Raw genomic sequence first — 17834 nt, 5'->3', positions numbered from 1 at the left:
GCGGCGCAGGCTGCCCAGCCAGCTGAGGCTGCCATTCTGGAGCTGCTTCTGGCACGCTTCTCCCACCCTGGCGGCTGTGCCCGCCAAGGGCTCGCAGTGCGGCACAGAGCATAACCCAGTACCGTACCAACCTAAACCCCGTTACTCCCCTTCCACCCTGGCCATCACGTGTTTCCGCACGTACGCCTCGTTGCCATAGCACCTGAAGGCGCCCGGGCTCATTGGCGCCCGGCGAGAACCAATCAGCAGGCCTCGCTGTCCATCTGGCACCCTGGGTGGCCTTTGGGCTGCGGCTGGCTACCCCTCTCTGGTAGAGGAAAGCGGCCCCTGGCTGGTGGCGTGGGGCTGGCCTCGCCTCACTTCCTCTCCTTGGCGTACCTGACCCTGAGTTCTGGTCCGCAACCCGGTGTTCGTTTCCCACCCCACTCTTCCGCGCCCCGATTTCCCCGTTTAGAATGTTCAGATTTGAACAATCTGGCGGCGTTCTGTCGCCATGGGTATCCATGAGGAGGGCAGGCGACAGAACTTTGTTGCCACTTTGCAGCCGTTCCCCTAAGAAATATCCCTGGAAACAGCTCCTTGATCATTCCAGAGGTGGGCACTCCTAGCCCCAGGCAGGATGTTGTTTGGGTCCTATAAATCTAGGGCTCTCCCAGCCTTACGTCCCTGGCACTGGGCTTGCCAGATGTAAGGGAACTGGATGGGTGGTTTATTTCCATCTAATATGAGAAAAGGAAGGGTACATACCGTTTTGAGGAAGAAAGCTTGAACCTGAAGGATCACAGAATCCTGCACCTCCGCTAGCTGTGAAACACTGCGCAAGTTACCTTGCTTCCCTGAACCCCAGCAGCTTCATCTGTAAAATGGTTGTAACAAAGGAATCTCTTAGGTTTTGTGTAAGTCTATATGAGATAATATAGGTAAAGCAGTTAGCCAAGTGCCTGGCCTATAAGTATTCTATAAGAGCCAGTCAGTTGTTTTTACAAACAGGTACAACTGTACTGCTAAGAACCAAAGTACTCACATCCAACAGTTGGCAAGCATTTTCACATTCATCCAATTTTTGCTTAAATTATTCGTTTGTTTAACTCATTAATGCATTCAACATGTATTTACTGAGCATATTATCAGTCAGCTCTTGCCCTGGTCCAGCTGTATTTTCTAAGACCCCACCCCTAGGAGAGTTTTAACTGGCCTTGCAAGAACTGATGAAGCCTAGCCTGGTGGGTGGGTGGGAGATCTTATCCCTCTGGCACTGGGGTTTCGGAATTTGTTTTTTGCAGCTCTGACTTCGCAGGCTGAGGTCCCTGAACAGAGTAGACCTCTCTCATTTCTGGGAAGCACTAAGACAGAGCAGCTTTCCACAACCACCTTTGCTTCTCACCCCTTACCCTTGGGGAGTTGTGTCCCCCTTCTCCAGAAGGCCCCAATCAGCAAGCTGGAACCTGCTTTTTCTATAGTGGGGTCCTGTTTCCTATAACTGACTTCTGTTACAGTCTTCTGTGCTTTGCTGTGCTGGAGTTGCCAGAAGAACCCTACTCTGCTTTCAGTGCCCCCAGCATCTTCATGCTGTATCCTTCTAATGCTGTCTCCTTGTCCCCATTGTGCATGTCAGGGTCTGTCTCCAATTGGACTGGATCGGCCACACTGCTGCTTATACTTGCTTTGGGATCATATACCTTCCCTGAGTCCCTTCTCTTTGTACTGCCATCTCCTCACCCCCATGCCCTGTACTTAGATTGTGTGCAGAAAGACTACTGAGCAGGCAGTCTTCTAGATGTCTGAGAGACAGAGGACCTAACACATGCACAGTCTGATCAGACATCATAGTGGGATAAGGGCCATGATACATAGTGCTGTGGGAATAGCCAGGACGGGGCAGCTGGCTCTGCCTGAAGAAGTCAGGGAAGGCTTTACCAGGAGGTGATGTTTGAACAGTCTTTTTTTTCTTTTCTTTTCTTTTTTTTTTTTTGAGACTGACTCTTGCTCTGTTGCCCAGGCTCAAGTGCAGTGGCGTGATCTCAGCTCACTGCAACCTCCACCTCCCAGGTTAAAGCAATTCTTCTGCCTCAGCCTCCTGAGCAGATGGGATCATAGGCACCCGCCACCATGCCCCACCAATTATTTTTGTATTTTTAGTAGAGACGGGGTTTCACCATGTTGGCCAGGCTGGTCTCGAACTCCTGGCCTCAAACGATCCCCCCGCCTTGGCCTCCCAAAGTGCTGGGATTACACACGTGAGCCACCACACCCGGCTGAGCAGTCTTAAAAGATTTACCTTGGTAGACAGTGGGAGAAAGCAAATTTCAGGCAAGGAGCATAGCAGGCATAAAGGCCTGAAATTGCGTGATGTTCTTAGAGAAAAGTAATGTGATGTGAATAGAACAAAAGGATTATATTATTTGGTTTGAGGGTTCATGAGTAGCAGAGGGAGGAAATGAGGCCAGAGAGGTAAACAGGGACCTATTCATGAGGGCCTTGTAAGATGTTTTAGGCTTTATCCTACCAACACTGGGATCCTGTGGTTTTATACATGGGCATGACATGGTCAGATTTGTGCATGAGGAAGGCGGGATGCATGGCTGTAAGGGGATAAATTGTCTCATTTGTCCTCTAGCAATTCTGTAAGGCAGGCAGGGAAGACACTGTTATCTACTTTTTACACCTCAGAATACTGAGGCCCAAGAGGTCAAATCAAATACCTTGCCCTTTAGGTCTCAGAGCCAGAAAGAGGAGGACCTGGGACTCATCTAGCTTCCTGGTCCTGAATCTCTTTCTCTTGGGCGCATTGCCATTGTTAACAGCATCTTCTAGAAAGCTGCCTGCAGCTGAGCAGTGGGTAGATGCCGACAGGAGCATTATGAAGCAAATGGTCATTGATAACAGTTTCACTGAGGGAGTATAACACTGGGATTTTGCAGCCTGTGGTGTTCAGTCTCCTGACCTCTATGCCAGCACACAGACAGCAAGAAGCAGTGGGGAACTTTGAGCTTCAAGCTCTACATTGGTTTGACAAAATCAATTCATCACTGTCTCATTCATTAATGTGCTGTCTGATACTGACATTTGTCAATGGCTTGTTTCTGGAAGCCCCTGGTCCTCAAGGCTGGTCAGCTCTACAGTCACAGCCCCAGGGTGAACCCCAGCAGTCAGAAGCAGGGCTTTTCTCTCTCTGCATTTTGTAAAATAAAATAACTTTAAAACAATAACAAAAGTAACATGATGTAGCAGTAAAGAACACTAGCTTGGAGATCAGGCAGACCTGGGTTTTAGTTCTGCTGCTGCCACTTGTCTAGCTGTGAAGGTTATTTAATAGGTATGAGCCTCAGTCTCCTTATGTCTCAAATAAGCAAAGTGGAACTTACCTGAAAAGATTGTTGTGATGACTAAAATGTGATAATGTTTATAAAGTACCTTGGCATGACACCTGGCACGTATGAATCCTCAATATATGCTGGCTTTAATTCCTACAGTTACTGTTGCCCTAGCCACCACTACTACTGCCACCACAGTTAAATAATATTTGGAAAATAGAGAATAGTAGAAAAAATATCTTACAATCTTACCACCATGATGCAGCTACCCTTATAATTTAAATTTCCTTCAAATCCTTTTCCCCCACTACTTCTAAACATTCCTGATTTTATAGCATGTATATTTTATACCCAGGTGGGTTTTTTTCTCTGTGGTGGTAACTGCATTACACTTATTTTTTCTAGTTTTTAATAGATTTTTCCCTAATTATAAAAATTTTGTATAAAATTCAGAGTATAGAAAAAAAGAAAAAGAAAAATCATACTCATTGTTAACATTTTGATGTGTCTCCTTCCATTCTTATTCATGCTTTATTTTAGAGTTGAGATCATATTACATATACAATTTTTATGTAATTTTTCATATCATGAATATTTTCCTATTATTATAAGCATCATTTTCCGAGGCTGCATATTAGTCCATCAGATGGCTCTACCATAATTTACATAAGCATTTCCCAATTGTTCGACATCTGAGTTTTCTCCAGTTCTTCAATCTAAATATCTTCCTGTAACAGACCTAGGGAACCAGGCTCATTACAGCCAGGAAGCATATAATGAACTTGTGCTGCGTATATGGTCCTGAGTGAGGCATAGTGGGAGCCCTCAGGTCAATCAGACACAGAGCCAGCCTTAAAGGAGCTCAGAGACTAAACAACCTGGAAATACTTACTGGTAATTAAGCACTGTCAGGGAGTCCACTTAAGTGTGGGTAACCCTTTTCCCTGTGGAAGCTGGGATCTGGGAAGCACAGCTTCTACACAGGAAAAAGCCTAGGAAGCCTTGCTGCCCCTTCTCACCTATGAATATGCAGATTGGCTTCTAATGCTGAAATGCCTTTTGAGCTACACTGTCAGGGGCCTGAGCTAAGAACCATTGAATATTACTTCCAAGTGGTTTTCACTAGGAGAGAATGAGAAACACTACCAAAGGAACTTGTGGGAGAATTAAGAGAATCAGAGTGGCTTTAGTCTTAGTTTTTTATTTTATTTTATTTTTTAATTGACAGATAAAATTGTATATGTTTACTTTATACAATATGATGTTTTGAAATATATACGCATTGTGGAATGGCCAAACTGGCTAATTAACATATATTACTTCACATAGTTGTCATTTTTGTGGTGAGAAAACAAAATCTACTTTCAGAATTTTTCAAGAATATAATAGATTAACTGTAGTCATATATAATAACATGGATGAACCTGGAAGACATTATTTTAAGTAAAATAAGTCAAGCACAGACAGACAAATACCACATGATCTCATTCAATAAGGAATCACTCATACGTGAATTTAAAAAGCTGATTTCATAGAAGTAGAGGATAGAATGATGGCTCTAGTTTTGTCACAGACTTGCCCTGGGACCTGAGGTAAGTTATTTCTCCCTCCCAAGCCTCCATCTTCTCATAACATAGGTGATCTCCAGGGCCCTTCCAGTATTAACATTCCAGAGTACTTGAAACATTCCTCTTGCCAGGAGCTAAAGTGAGTATCCTGATAAAGGTCACAGGATAATTCTCTAAAGTCTAGAGCTCCTCTTAATTAGTCCTGGGGAACCATTTATGCCTTTGTATTCCCAGTCACTTCCTCCTGCTAGCAGTTGGGACATATGGAGACTGAAGGGCAAGAAGTATCTCCCACTGGTTGGAAACTCTGGATTCAGAAAGCCAAAAATTGTCTTTTATGTATTAGGTATTTGTTCTTTTATGTACTTTGTTCTTTCATTCATTCCCTCATTTAGCAGATGTTAACTGAATCCTAGGCCTTGTCCAATCCATCTGTGCAATACAGAGGTGAATGAGACTCAACCATGTTCTCAAAATAGATGTAGTCTCATAAGAGGACAGGAAACAATGATAAAAGGCAACAAGATGGTTGCTACGGTGGGGGTACATTTAAGGGCATAAGGACAGGTGCACCTGAGTCTGCCTAGAAGCAACAGCAAAGAAGTCTTAGTAGATACTTTGAGATTTTTAAAGGATAAGTAGAAATTGTTTAGGTATGCAGTAGAGGAGAGGACATTCTGAGTAGAGGAACAAGCATGTGCAAGGGGCTAGAGGTGTGAGAGAACATGATGTGTTGAAAGAACTGCATATAGTTTGTGTGGCTGGTAGGTGAAAGGGAGAGTGGACAGATGAGAAAAAGTCAAACATTTCTCCACAGACCAGTCTGTTTTCACTGAATTCTTTGCTCATTTTATCAGTCCATATGAGAGGGATGGTCTTTTTAGTTCAGTTTTCAAAAACTGTTATCTTTATTGCCTTATCTTTCCATTTTTACAGTAACATATGCTCATTATAGAAAGTTTGAAAAATACAAAAAGTAAAAGGAAGAAAGGATTTAAAAAATTACTCATTATCTCACTAGCTAAAGACAACTTTAATATCTAATGAATTTCCATTCAATATTTTTTATTTTCTTTTTATGTAGCTGTGAATGTGTTGTAATTATAATCTTAACTTTTGTATGTGATGCTTCTTTCTATTTCCTTCCTAAATTTTGCCAAAAATGGATGTTAGTGTCATTAGAAAAGGACTATGATTATAAAATATACTGGCTGAAATATCTATCCATTTTCTTTGTCTTTTTTTTTTTTTACAGGTCTCTTGTGGCTCAGAGCATAATTTGGCAATAATTGGTAAGTAATTTTTATACTGATAACTGTTTCTTCTGAAAATCATGTGGCAGAATTGGAGAAGACTTTTGGTTAACCAAAAGCCATGGTGCGTGCACTCATGCATGTGTGTTAGGGGAGATTGGGGGAAATGGAAGTTTTTGGTTGACCAAGGGTTTACTAGAAGCTCCTTTTCTGAATATTTCGATTCATATCATTGAGCATCTTTTTAAGGTAACTGAGCTGGCCTCCCTGCCCGGGAAGTGGCATTCGAGCATATTAAAGAACTCACAGGCTGAGGGGCATCATGTGTAGAAAGCCAGACATAAAAAGGAAGAATGATTGGACTGCTTCTGGTTTTTCAAATAAATCCCCATTCTAAGTTCTTTCCTATTGGTTTGGCTCTTTCTTTGGAAATATGCGGCTCTGCTCACTGCCCTTGCTGCCTTGTATTTAGTGGCACTCAGGAACTCCCAGTTGGACTCAAACCTCTGGTTAATAGAGGCTTCCTCTTAGTTGGCTCTGGATAATCATAGTTTAGTGTTTTCATAATTAGATCTATGAGTAATTCATTCAAGAAGCCTTCTCATTAACTTCCACAGGTAGACTCAGTTTCCATCTCACAGTACATTAAAGAGACTGCAGTGTAGGGCCAGACTGCCTGAGTTCAGTACAGACTTCTACTTACTAGCCATGTGAACTTGGACAAGGTATTGACTTCTCTATGCTCATCTTTAAAATGGGGAGGGCAATAGTGCCTACCTCATAGTGTTGTTGGAGGGATAAGTTAAGATATGTAAAGCACATAGAATGACGCTTAACTCCTAGTAGGGGCTTTGGTAATGTTCGTTATTATTACCTGATATTATATGTTAAAGTAATTGCCCTCCACTAGGCTTTAGTTTCCCCATCTGTAAAATGGAGAAGTTAAAACAGAAAACCAAGTTTCCCTCCAGCTCTGATATTTTAGGACTCTTGTTACAACCCCACCACTGACTGATTTGTGTCAATAATTTCTGTTCCTGGCTACTCCTGTCTCCTAGCTTCTAACTTTGAACTTCTACCAGGCCAGGCCCTTGTGTTTTCCTCGTTTCTTGCCGATTCACAGCACCTAAAGCAGTGTGTGGCTCTTAGCAGAGACTCACACATTCTTTTCTGAATTGAGCTGGACTGGCTCAGCTGCCTGGGGTGGCAGTAGTTTGAAGCACTACTTTGCAGGCCCAAACATGATGTACAAAGAGGCAGAACCAAGGACAGCAGAGGAGGTGGGGAGTAACAGGGACTGGAGTTAGAGAAGGAGCTAGAAAATGTAACAGCAAACCTGCATGCTTTGCAGCAGGACCAGATACTTTATACCGGAACTGCTTCGGCCTGGGTGTAATTAAGACAAGCTAATCAAAAGAGTCAAAGGCGGTGCCTAGGACATTGCTGCTACTGCTATCACTGGACTGGGAGAAGCTGGCTTCCCCTGGGACCAACATAAACAAGAAGATTTCAGGGAATCTAAATTTGTGAAAGCACAAAATCCAGATGAAGGAATGGGTCAGAGCTAGCAAAGCAGCAGGCTGAGCTGACATAGGCAGCCTGGGGCTGTAGAAGGAGCAAAAGACTCTGCAGGCAGACAGCCTTGGTTCAAACTGGCTCCATCTCTGTGTGAGCGTCCATATTCTTCTCATCTTTGTAATGGGGGTAATCATTCCACCTTTCAGGATTATTGTGATTAGGTGAGATAATTTATGTGAAATGGCTGGCAGATATAAATTCCTTTTGTTTCTCTTTTCTCTTGGTTGGGTAGTGGGAGGGGAGAAATACTTGTTAGTGTAACTGTTCTAGTGAAATATTTCTTTGTTGGAAGAGAAACAATGACATTCTGGAAAGATGTGTCCAGTGTTACCTGTGTGGAGGCCATCAGAGGCAGTGGGAGAATAGGGCATGCTGGCGAGCACTTGAGGACAGACCTGTTATTTTCCATTTTATCGCCAGTGCCTGGGACCTGGCTCACAGACTGCTGAATGAATGGTTTCAGAGTCAGGAAAAGTGAGTGCAGGCACAGGGCTCTGCACATATGTACCTGCCTGGCGGCCAGGAGCAATAGGCTTTCCATCACTGGAGGAATGAGGCCCTCAGTGGGTGCCCTGCAGGGTGCAGGCTTTGAAACAGGAAGCTACAAGAAGCTGCCTGTTAGTCCTAGCAGGAGGCTAGCAAGAGGGAGACAAGTTGCAGGTGAAGAAGAGTTCCTGCCAGCTTAAAGCCATGTTTCTCATGGGGTTCAGCTCCTCCCCTCAATCCTACTGCCTTTGCGGCTTTAGAGGGATTTCCCTGCCTTCAGTTTCATTCCCTGAACTCTAGCCCTTCAGTGCCTGGTGCTGTGTCCCACATGTAAAAGGCACAAAATAGTTATAGACTAGACTAGAAGAGAACATAAAGCAGCCAAACTTTGCCCAAGGGTAGAAGCAACCTTAATGTCTAATGAACGTGTGACAGATGAATCAACTTGGAAAGGGAGGTGAAACAGAGAATGGTGAAAGGACATGATTGAGAACCTAGTCTGTCTTAGGTTAATGGACACAACTCCTCAAAGTATATTTGTTGTATCTGCTTTGTAGAGACGAAACAGACTCAGAAGTTAAATGGGTTAAACAGGTTGTAGAGATAAGTGGCAGTGTTACCTGAGCAATGGGCTCGCTGCCCAGTGCACATAGAAGCGAATACTGTGACACTGGCTTTGAGAAAAGAAAGTTTATTGTGAGTCAATTGACAAGGAGACAGGGAGGCAACGCTCAAATCCATCTCTCCGATCTGGGAGTGGGTCAAGCTTTTATGGCATTTTAAACTAATCCCAGGTGATGCCAGTGCAGCTGGTCAGCCAGGCTGGTGATGCTAACAATTAGGCTGCTAAAGCTTTTCTCCTGAGCATGCCAGGTAACTTTGGCTCTGCACTACCTGTAACTTAAGCAGTGATTACTTGGTTTGAATTGGTCCTACGGTTACAGCAATAAATAGTAGAGCTGTCTGCCTGACTTCCAAAACTGCTCCTCTATTCTATCATTTCCAGTGGCCTGAAGTAGTATGGGTAGTAGTTAAGAAGAGCTCAGGCACTGGGGACAGATTGCCTGGATCCAGATTCTGTCTTCTCCACTTACAAGCTGTGTAACCTGTATAAGTGGCTTACCTTCTCTATATCTTGATCACCTCATCTGGGATATAATATTATTGACTTCATAGGGTTGTTAGGTAAAGTGCTAAGAACAATGCCTAACACAAAAGTAAAGACTCAATAAATGTTAGCTGCTATTATTATTATTCTATATTAAGACCTCAAGGAAGGAAGTAATTATAAGCCTGAGGCCAGGGTAGGAATCTCAGGAGCTAGAGAAGGAAGTGTCTTTCCCAGCCTGGATATCAGGGTCCACGGCAAGATCTCAGCATAGCTGCAGGATGGATTTGTAAACTGGAGCCTGGGGTTCCCACTGGGGAATCTGCACATCCAAGCAGCCCTGGAAACAGTCCTAGCCCAGATTTGTTCAAGGACAGGATTCTGCTATTCGTTGTCCCAGACAGGGACTCAGGCCCTGCATGTTCCAGCCTGAAGCAAGCCCCATGGAAGCCACATTTCAGTTTCTTGAGAAGATGGAAATTTTACTCTGCTGCTTTATGTGCTTCTGGGTTTCTTTGTTTCCCTTCTTTTGAAATTTGGTTTAGTTACTTCCTTAGTTTTCCAATTAAGTTTCTCTTGACATGTTTTGTCTTTGCCACCAGGTGCCCCCATGACTAGACAGAATGGTGAAGTGGTATGAGTTCCTGCTTTAGACTAAGGAAGAACTGTTAGAGCTGAGCATAGAGAGACTCAGGTGACAATCAGAAAAGAGAGAGCTGAGGCCATTGACCATGGCTGGCTTGGGCATTCTCTGCCTATATGCCTTGTACAATCACTCTGCCTCACCAAGCCTGATTCCTCATTTGTAAAATCGACATCATGATACCCACTCCCAGAAGTTGTTCTTCCCAATGGCATAGGTATGTCAAGTACATGCTCAGTACCTGCCATGTCACAGGTGCTCCGCAGGTGTTGTCCACTTGGCTGCTTCACTAATTCACTCTCTTCCTTTCCACCTAGGATTTCTTTCCACATCTGACAAAGCTCACTGGCTAACTCCCATTTGTGGGCATAGACTGAGGTGAACTGAGGGCATGTGGCCATCACTTGCTGAGAAGACCCCTGCCTTTCAGAGGCAGGGTCCCCAGATCCAGCTCTGTTTTCAGGCCCCTCACCTCTGTGTCTAGATGAATTGGCTCCAGCTGTTGTGCTTCCACCAGGAGCAGCTTATTTTGGCTTGAATTGGCAATTTGTTTGCCTTCTTCCTGATGTGCAGTTGTTTTGTCTTCCCTTCCTGCGGAGAAAAAAGAGCTGACTGCGTTTCCTCTCTCCCTGCTCCACACAGACCCTTGGAAGGATTTTATTGGTGGCCCTTTCCTGGAGCACTCAGGCTTGCCAGACAGGCATTGTTAAAGGGTTGGTTATTGGCAGGAAAGTGTGATGCCTCCTCCTCCTCCTCCTCCTCCTCCTCCAAGCAGAGCCAGTTCTTTTACTAAATTGGAGCTATAATATATGCATGGATTTTTTTTCATTTCACAGATGATTTTCAACTGTTGAACCATTGTACCTTTATAATATGTATGGCAGAACGTCTAACCTTGGCATGAAACCATCAAGCAATTTCATGTAAGAATTTAATAGGAAAATAGAGAAATAACTCTTTTTTTGGCACTGGATATTCCTCTGAGTGGTGATATCTCCAAACCCTAGGGCCTTGTAGAGAGCTTAGAGGCAGATACAAACTTGTATGTTTCTATGCACAATGAGATAGGCAGAATGTAAATGCTTTACCTACCTCATCCCATTTAATCCTCACAGCAAATTGATGAGCTCGTACTCTGGTTAATCCCATCTTCTAGGTAAGGGAGAATGAAGCTGAAGGTGAGCAGTTTACTCCGCCCAGGTCACACAAGTAGGAAGAATTTGTGTGTTAGGTCTTTTACCCACACCTCTAATTTCAGAGCCTGTGGACCGATGCTGCCTTCCTGCAGACTGGTGACAGTCTGGCCTGTTTTTAAAGCCACCAGACAGGAGTACTTCATCTTTTTGTTTCAGTATTTAAGATGAAAAACTCCCTTCCATGCTATCCCCCTCTCTCTAGCTCCCAAAACCCTTCTACCACATGTGCAGGTAATGCCTGTTACTAGTTTCTTCTGTATCCTTCTAGTGTCCTTTTACATATGTAAGTGAATACTAAGATATGTTTTTATCCTTCCTTTTACATAAATGGTAGCATACTATACTCAGTTCTCACTGCCTGATTTTTCTCAACAATTTTTCTGGGAGATCTTTCCATATCAGTATAAAAGCTGTCCTAGTTCTTTTTTTACAGTTACATAATATTCCAAAGTTCCTATGTATCTTGATTTATTTAACTAGTGACCTGTTCATGGACATTTATGTAATTTCTAGTCTTTTGTTATTATAAGCAACGCTATAGTGAATGACCTTCTATGTATGTTATTTCTTGTGTAGGAGAGTATAGTTATAAGTTCCTAGAAGTGAAATTACTGTGTCAAAGTATAAATGTATTTGTAATTTTGCAATGTACTTCAAAATTGGCCTCCAAAGGGGCTATGCCATTTTTCACTTCCACTAGCAAGGTATAAGGGTGCTTGTTTATTGCAGCCTCCTTAATAGGATATATTAAGAAACTCTTGGATTTTTGCCAGTCTGATAGGTAAGCAACTACTCAGGGTAGTTTTTGTTTATCTTTTTAAGTTGAAGTATAACGTATATAATATAGTAAAGTTCACAAATCTTAAGGGTTCAGATGATGAATTTTTACATATATATGTACTTAAGAAAACACCATCCAGAGCAAGATATAGAACATTTCCAGCACCCTGGAAGACTAGTTCATGCTCCATCTCTGTCTATAACCCACCCCCAGAGGTAACCGTTCTTCTGACTTCTGTCTCCAAAGATGCCTTTGTTTGAACTTCACGTGAATGGTGTTTGGCTTCTTTTGTTCAACACATTGTGTCTTTAAGAGTCATTCATGTTGTGTGTAGCAGTAATTTTGTAATGCTTGGTAATATTCTACTGTATAGATATACCACAACTTATTTAACCATTTAACCGTTGAACATTTGGGTTGTTTCTAGTTTGGGGATGCTACGTACATTCTTATACACGCCTTTTGATAGACATGTGCATTTATTTCTCTTGGGCGCATGATTAAGACTAGGAATTCTAGTTCATATTTAGTATTAGTAAATACTGCGCAACAGTGTTTAAAGTAGTTGCACCAATTTACACCCCCACCAGCAATATGAGAGTTCCATTTGTGCTATACTCTCGCCAGATATTTTCAATCTTATAGATTTAGGCAATTCTGTTGAGGGTGCAGTATGGAATCTCACTGATTTTAATTTGCATTTCTCTCATAACTAATGATGTGGAGTACCTTTTTACATGCTTATAGGCCATTTGGGTGGCTTCTTTTGTCAGATCCAAAGACTTAAGTCCAAAGACTTTAAGTCTTTGCCCATTGTTTTAAGTTGGGTTTTGTCTATGTTTTTCTTAGTGATTTGCAGGCATCCCTTATATCTTGTAGATTCCAGTCCTTTGTTGAATATGTATATTGCAAACATCTTCTCCCAGCCAGTGGCTTACTCTTTTTTTTTTTTTTTTGAGATGGAGTCTTGCTCTGTCACCCAGGCCGGAGTGCAGTGGCACAATCTCGGCTCACTGCAAGCTCCGCCTCCTGGGTTCACGCCATTCTCCTGCCTCAGCCTCCCGAGTAGGTGGGACTACAGGCGCCTGCCACCACACCCGGCTAATTTTTTGTATTTTTTAGTAGAGACGAGGTTTCACCATGTTAGCCAGGTTGGTCTCTATCTCCTGACCTCGTGTGGCTTACTCTTTTACTCTCTTAATCGTGTCTTTTGATGAATAGTTATTTATTTTAATGAAGTCCAGTTTATTGACCATTCCTTTAATGGTTTGAGGTATTTGTGCCCTACTTAAGACATTTTTACCCATTCCAAGATCATGGAAGTATTCTTATGTCTTCTTTGTGAAGCTTTATTATTTTGCCTTTTATATTTAGGCCTAAAATCCATCTCAAGTTAGTTTTCTTAAACATTTAGAACCATTTATTGAAAAGTTCATTTTTTACCACTGAATTGTGGAGGTACCTTTGTTATAAATCAAGAGACTGCATATATGTGTTGACGTGCTTTTAGATTCTTTTTTATTAGTTTGTTTTTCCGTTTGTATGCTAGTATCACACTAGCTTGATTATTGTAGCTTTATAATAAATCTTGATATCTAGCATTATAAGCCCTCCTACTTTGTTCTTTTTTAAGATTATTGTGGCCTTTTTAATCTGTCTAATTTTAGTTATTATAAATGAAGGTTGAGCATCTTTTTATATGTTCAAGAACTATTTGTATTTTCTCTTTTATGAGGAGTTTTCCATTCACACCCGTATTAGTTTTGTTCATTGTTGCTATAACAAATTACCATAAAATTAATGGCTTAAAACAAGGCAAATGTATTATCTTCAAGTTTGAGGTCAGAAATCTAAGATGGGTCTCACTTGGCTAAAATCAAGCTGTTGGCAGCCTTCATTCCTTCCTGGAAGTTCCATTTTCTTGCCCTTTCTAGCTACTAAAGACTACCTATATTCCTTGACTTATGACCTCTTCCATCTTCAAAGCCAGCCATAGCTTTTCAAGTCTTTCTCCTACTGCATCACTCTGACACTGACTCTTCTGCCTCCCTTTTCTACATTTAAGGACCTTTCTGATTACATCATCCCTGCCTGGATAATCCAGCATAATCTCCCTGTATTAGTACATTTTCATACTGCTGTAAATAACTGCCCAAGAGTGGATAATTTATAAAGGAAAGAGGTTTAATTGACTCACAGTTCAGTGTGGCTCGGGAGGCGTCAGGAAACTTACAATCATGGTGGAAGGTGAAGGGGAAGCAAGGCACCTTCTTCACAAGGTGGCAGGAAGGAGAAGTGCCAAATGAAGTGGGGAAGAGCCCCTTATAAAACCATCAGATCTCATGAGAATTTACTCACTATCACAAGAACAGCATGGGGGAAACTGCCCCCCTGATTCAATTACCTCCACCTGGTCTCTCCCTTGACATGTGGCGATTATGGGTATTACAATTCAAGATGAGATTTTGGGTGGGGACACAGCTAAACCATATCACTCCCTGTCTTAATATCAGCTAATTAGCAACCTTAATTTTATCTGATAACTCAGTTCCCCTTGCCATGTAACAAAACATATTCATAGGCTCTAGGAATTAGGACATGGACATCTTTAGGAGGCCATTATTTTTTCTACCTCAATATCCTTTGCCTTGCTATAGAGTCTGAATGTTTGTGTCTTTCAAAAAATTTTATGTTGATATTTATTCCCTAACGTGATAGCATTAAGAGGTGGGGTGTTTGGGAGGTGATTAGGTCATGAGGGCTCTACCCTCAAGAATGGGGTTAGTGCCCTTATAAAAGAGGTCCAAGGGAGCTTGTTCACATGGCTTTTGCCATGTGAGGACATTTAAAAGGTGCCATCTAAAAGGAATAGGCCCTCACTATATACCATCAGATCAGCTGGTACCTTGATCTTGGACTTCCCAGCCTCCAGAACTTGTATTATTTATACATTTTCCAGTCTAAGGTATTTTGTTATAGCAGCCCAGAAGGACTAAGACAGCCTTTTATATTGTCAGTCTTTTTCTAATAAATGTCTAGGTGTTCTTTACATATTAGGGAGATCAGGCATTGTTCTGTGATTTGAATTGCAAATGTATTTTCCCAGCTTTTTATCTTTTGTTTTTGATGTTTTTGTTTATTTTGTCTGTAATATTTTGTCATGCAACCTTTTATTTTACTATAGATTAAATGTATCAGTCTTTTCCTGTATGGCTTTTGGATTTTGAGTCAGGGAATCCTTCTCTACTCCGGAGTATAATGGTCTTTCTTTATATTTTATTCTAGTATGGTCATGCATTGCCTAAAAATCGGGATACGTGGCCAGGGTCAGTCGATCACCCCTGTAATCCCAGCACTTTGGGAAGTCAAGGCAGGCTGATCACTTAAGGCCAGGAGTTTGAGACAAGCCTGGTCAACATGGCTGATATGGTTTGGCTGTGTCCCTACCCAAATCTCATATTGAATTCCCATGTGTTGTGGGGAGTGACCTTGTGGGAGGTAATTGAATCATGGGAGCAGGTCTTTCTCATGCTGTTCTCATGATAGTGAATAAGTCTCACGAGATCTGATGGTTTTAAAAAGGGGAGTTTCCCTGCACAAGCTCTCTCTTTGCCTGCCACCATCCATGTAAGATGTGACTTTCTCCTCCTTGCTTTCTGCCATGATTGTGAGGCCTCCCCCGCCATGTGGAACTGTAAGTCCATTAAATCTCTTTATTTCGTAAATTGCCCAGTCTCAGGTATGTCTTTATTAGCAGCATGAAAATGGACTAATACAGTAAATTGATACCAGGAGTAGGGTGCTGCTGAAAAGATACCTGAAAATGTGGATGCGACTTTGGAACTGGGTAACAGACAGAGGTTGGAACAGTCTGGAGGGATCAGAAGAAGACAGGAAAATGTGGGAAAGTTTGGAGCCCCCTAGAGACTTGTTGAGTGACTTTGATCAAAATACTGATAATGATATGGACAATGGAATCCAGACTCAGGTGGTCTAAGATGGAGATGAGGAACTTGTTGGGAACTGGAGTAAAGGTGATCCCTGTTGTGTTTTAACAAAGAGACTGGTGGCATTTTGCCTCTGCCCTAGAGATTTGTGGAACTTTGAACTTGAGAGAAATGATTTAGGGTATGTGGTAGAAGAAATTTCTAAGCAGCAAAGCATTCAAGAGGTGACTTGGGCACTGTTAAAGGCATTCAGTTTTAAAAGGGAAACAGAGCATAAAGTTTCAGAAAATTTACAGCCTGATGATGTGATAGAAAAGAAAATCCCATTTTTCTAAAGAGAAATTCAAGCCAGTTGCAGAAATTTGCATAAGTAACAAGGAGCCAAATGTTAATCCCCAAGACAATAGGGAAAATGTCTCCAGGGCATGTCAGGGGTCTTGATGGCAGCCCCTCTTATCACAGACCCAGAGGCCTAGAAGGAAAAGATGGTTTTCTGGGCTGGGTCCAGGGTGCCCCTACTGTGTGCAGCCTAGGGACTTGGTGCCCTGTGTCCCAGCCACTCCAGTTGTGGCTGAAAGGGGCCAATGTAGAGCCCTGGCCGTGGCTTCAGTGGGTACAAGCCTCAAGCCTTGGCAGCTTCCACATGGTGTCGAGCCTGCGTGTGCACAGAAGTCAAGAATTGGGGTTTGGGAACCTCTGCCTAGATTTCAGAAGATGTATGGAAATTCCTGGATGCCCAGACAAAATTTTGCTACAGTGGTGGGTCCTTCATGGAGAACTTCTGCTAGAGCAGTGTGGAAGGGAAATGTGGGGTCAGAGCCCCGACACAGACTCCCTACTGGGGCACTGCCTAGTGGAGCGGTGAGAAGAGGTCCACTATCCTTCAGGCCCCAGAATGCTAGATCCACTGACAGCTGTGCACCTGCAAAAGCCACAGACACTCAGTGCCAACCCATGAAAGCAGCTAGGAAGGAGGCTGTACCCTGCAAAACCACAGGGGCAGAGCTGCCCAAGACCATGGGTACCCACCTCTTAACATCAGCATGACCTGGCTGTGAGACATGGAGGCAATGGAGATCATTTTGGGACATTAAGATTTGACTACTCTACTGGATTTTGGACTTGCATGGGGCCTGTGGCCCCTTTATTTTGGCCAATTTCTCCCATTTTGAATGGCTATATTTACCCAAAGCCTGTACCCCCATTGTATCTAAGAAGCAACTAACTTACTTTTGATTTTACAGGCTCATAGGCAGAAGGGACTTGCCTTGTCTCATATGAGACTTTGGACTGTGGACTTTTGAGTTAATGCTGAAATGAGTTAAGACTTTAGGACACTGTTAAGAAAACATGATTGGTTTTGAAATGTGAGGACATGAGATTTAGGAGGGGCCAGGGGTGGAATGATATGGTTTGGCTGTGTCCCAGATCTCATCTTGAATTCCCACGTGTTGTAGGAGAGACACAGTGGGAGGTAATGGAATCACGGAGGCAGGTCTTTCCTGTGCTGCTCTTGTGATAGTGAATAAGTCTCACGAGATCTGATGGTTTTAAAAAGGGGAGTTTCTCTGCACAAGCTCTCTCTTTGCCTGCCACCATCAGTGTAAGATGTGACTTGCTTCTCCTTGTCTTCTGCCACGATTGTGAGGCCTCCCCAACCACATGGAACTGTAAGTCCATTAAATCTCTTTCTTTTATAAATTACCCAGTCTTGGGTTGTCTTTATTAACAGTGTTAAAACAGACTAATAAAATGGTGAAACCGCGTCTCTACTAAAAATACAAAAAAATTAGCTGGGCTTAGTGGCACATGCCTGTAATCCCAGTTACTCGGGAGGCTGAGGCACAGGAATTGTTTGAACCAGGGAGGCGGAGGTTGTAGCGAGCCAAGATCCTGCCACTGGACTCCAGCCTGGGTGACAGAGCAAGACTCCCTCTCTCAAAAAGAGGGGATATGTTCT

General features: G+C 42.7%; 1 protein-coding gene across 21 annotated transcripts in view; it reads left to right on the top strand.

Moving 5' to 3' along the window:
• The window catches only part of SERGEF (secretion regulating guanine nucleotide exchange factor), a 225110-nt gene that overhangs the window by 128796 nt on the left and 78480 nt on the right, over nt 1–17834 (top strand). For 8 of the 21 annotated variants that reach the window (XR_004665020.3, XR_001338602.4, XR_008620158.2 and 5 more), the window contains one exon: nt 6138–6174. The exons of 11 other annotated variants lie outside the window; for them this stretch is intronic. Coding sequence is in view for 7 of the 10 variants with exons in the window: in XM_008971489.4 (XP_008969737.4) it covers nt 6138–6174 (37 nt within the window). In the remaining 3 variants the exon portion in view is untranslated. Of the gene's footprint in view, nt 1–6137; nt 6175–6384; nt 6537–17834 lie in introns of those variants that run through there. 2 more of the 21 variants (XM_014346745.4, XM_055094216.2) reach the window with 1 other exon arrangement.

The sequence above is a fragment of the Pan paniscus genome, chromosome 9, assembly GCF_029289425.2.
Source record: "Pan paniscus chromosome 9, NHGRI_mPanPan1-v2.0_pri, whole genome shotgun sequence".
NCBI lineage: Eukaryota > Metazoa > Chordata > Mammalia > Primates > Hominidae > Pan > Pan paniscus.
Note: the sequence above shows the minus strand (reverse complement) of the source record. Positions and strands in the feature narration are given on the sequence as shown.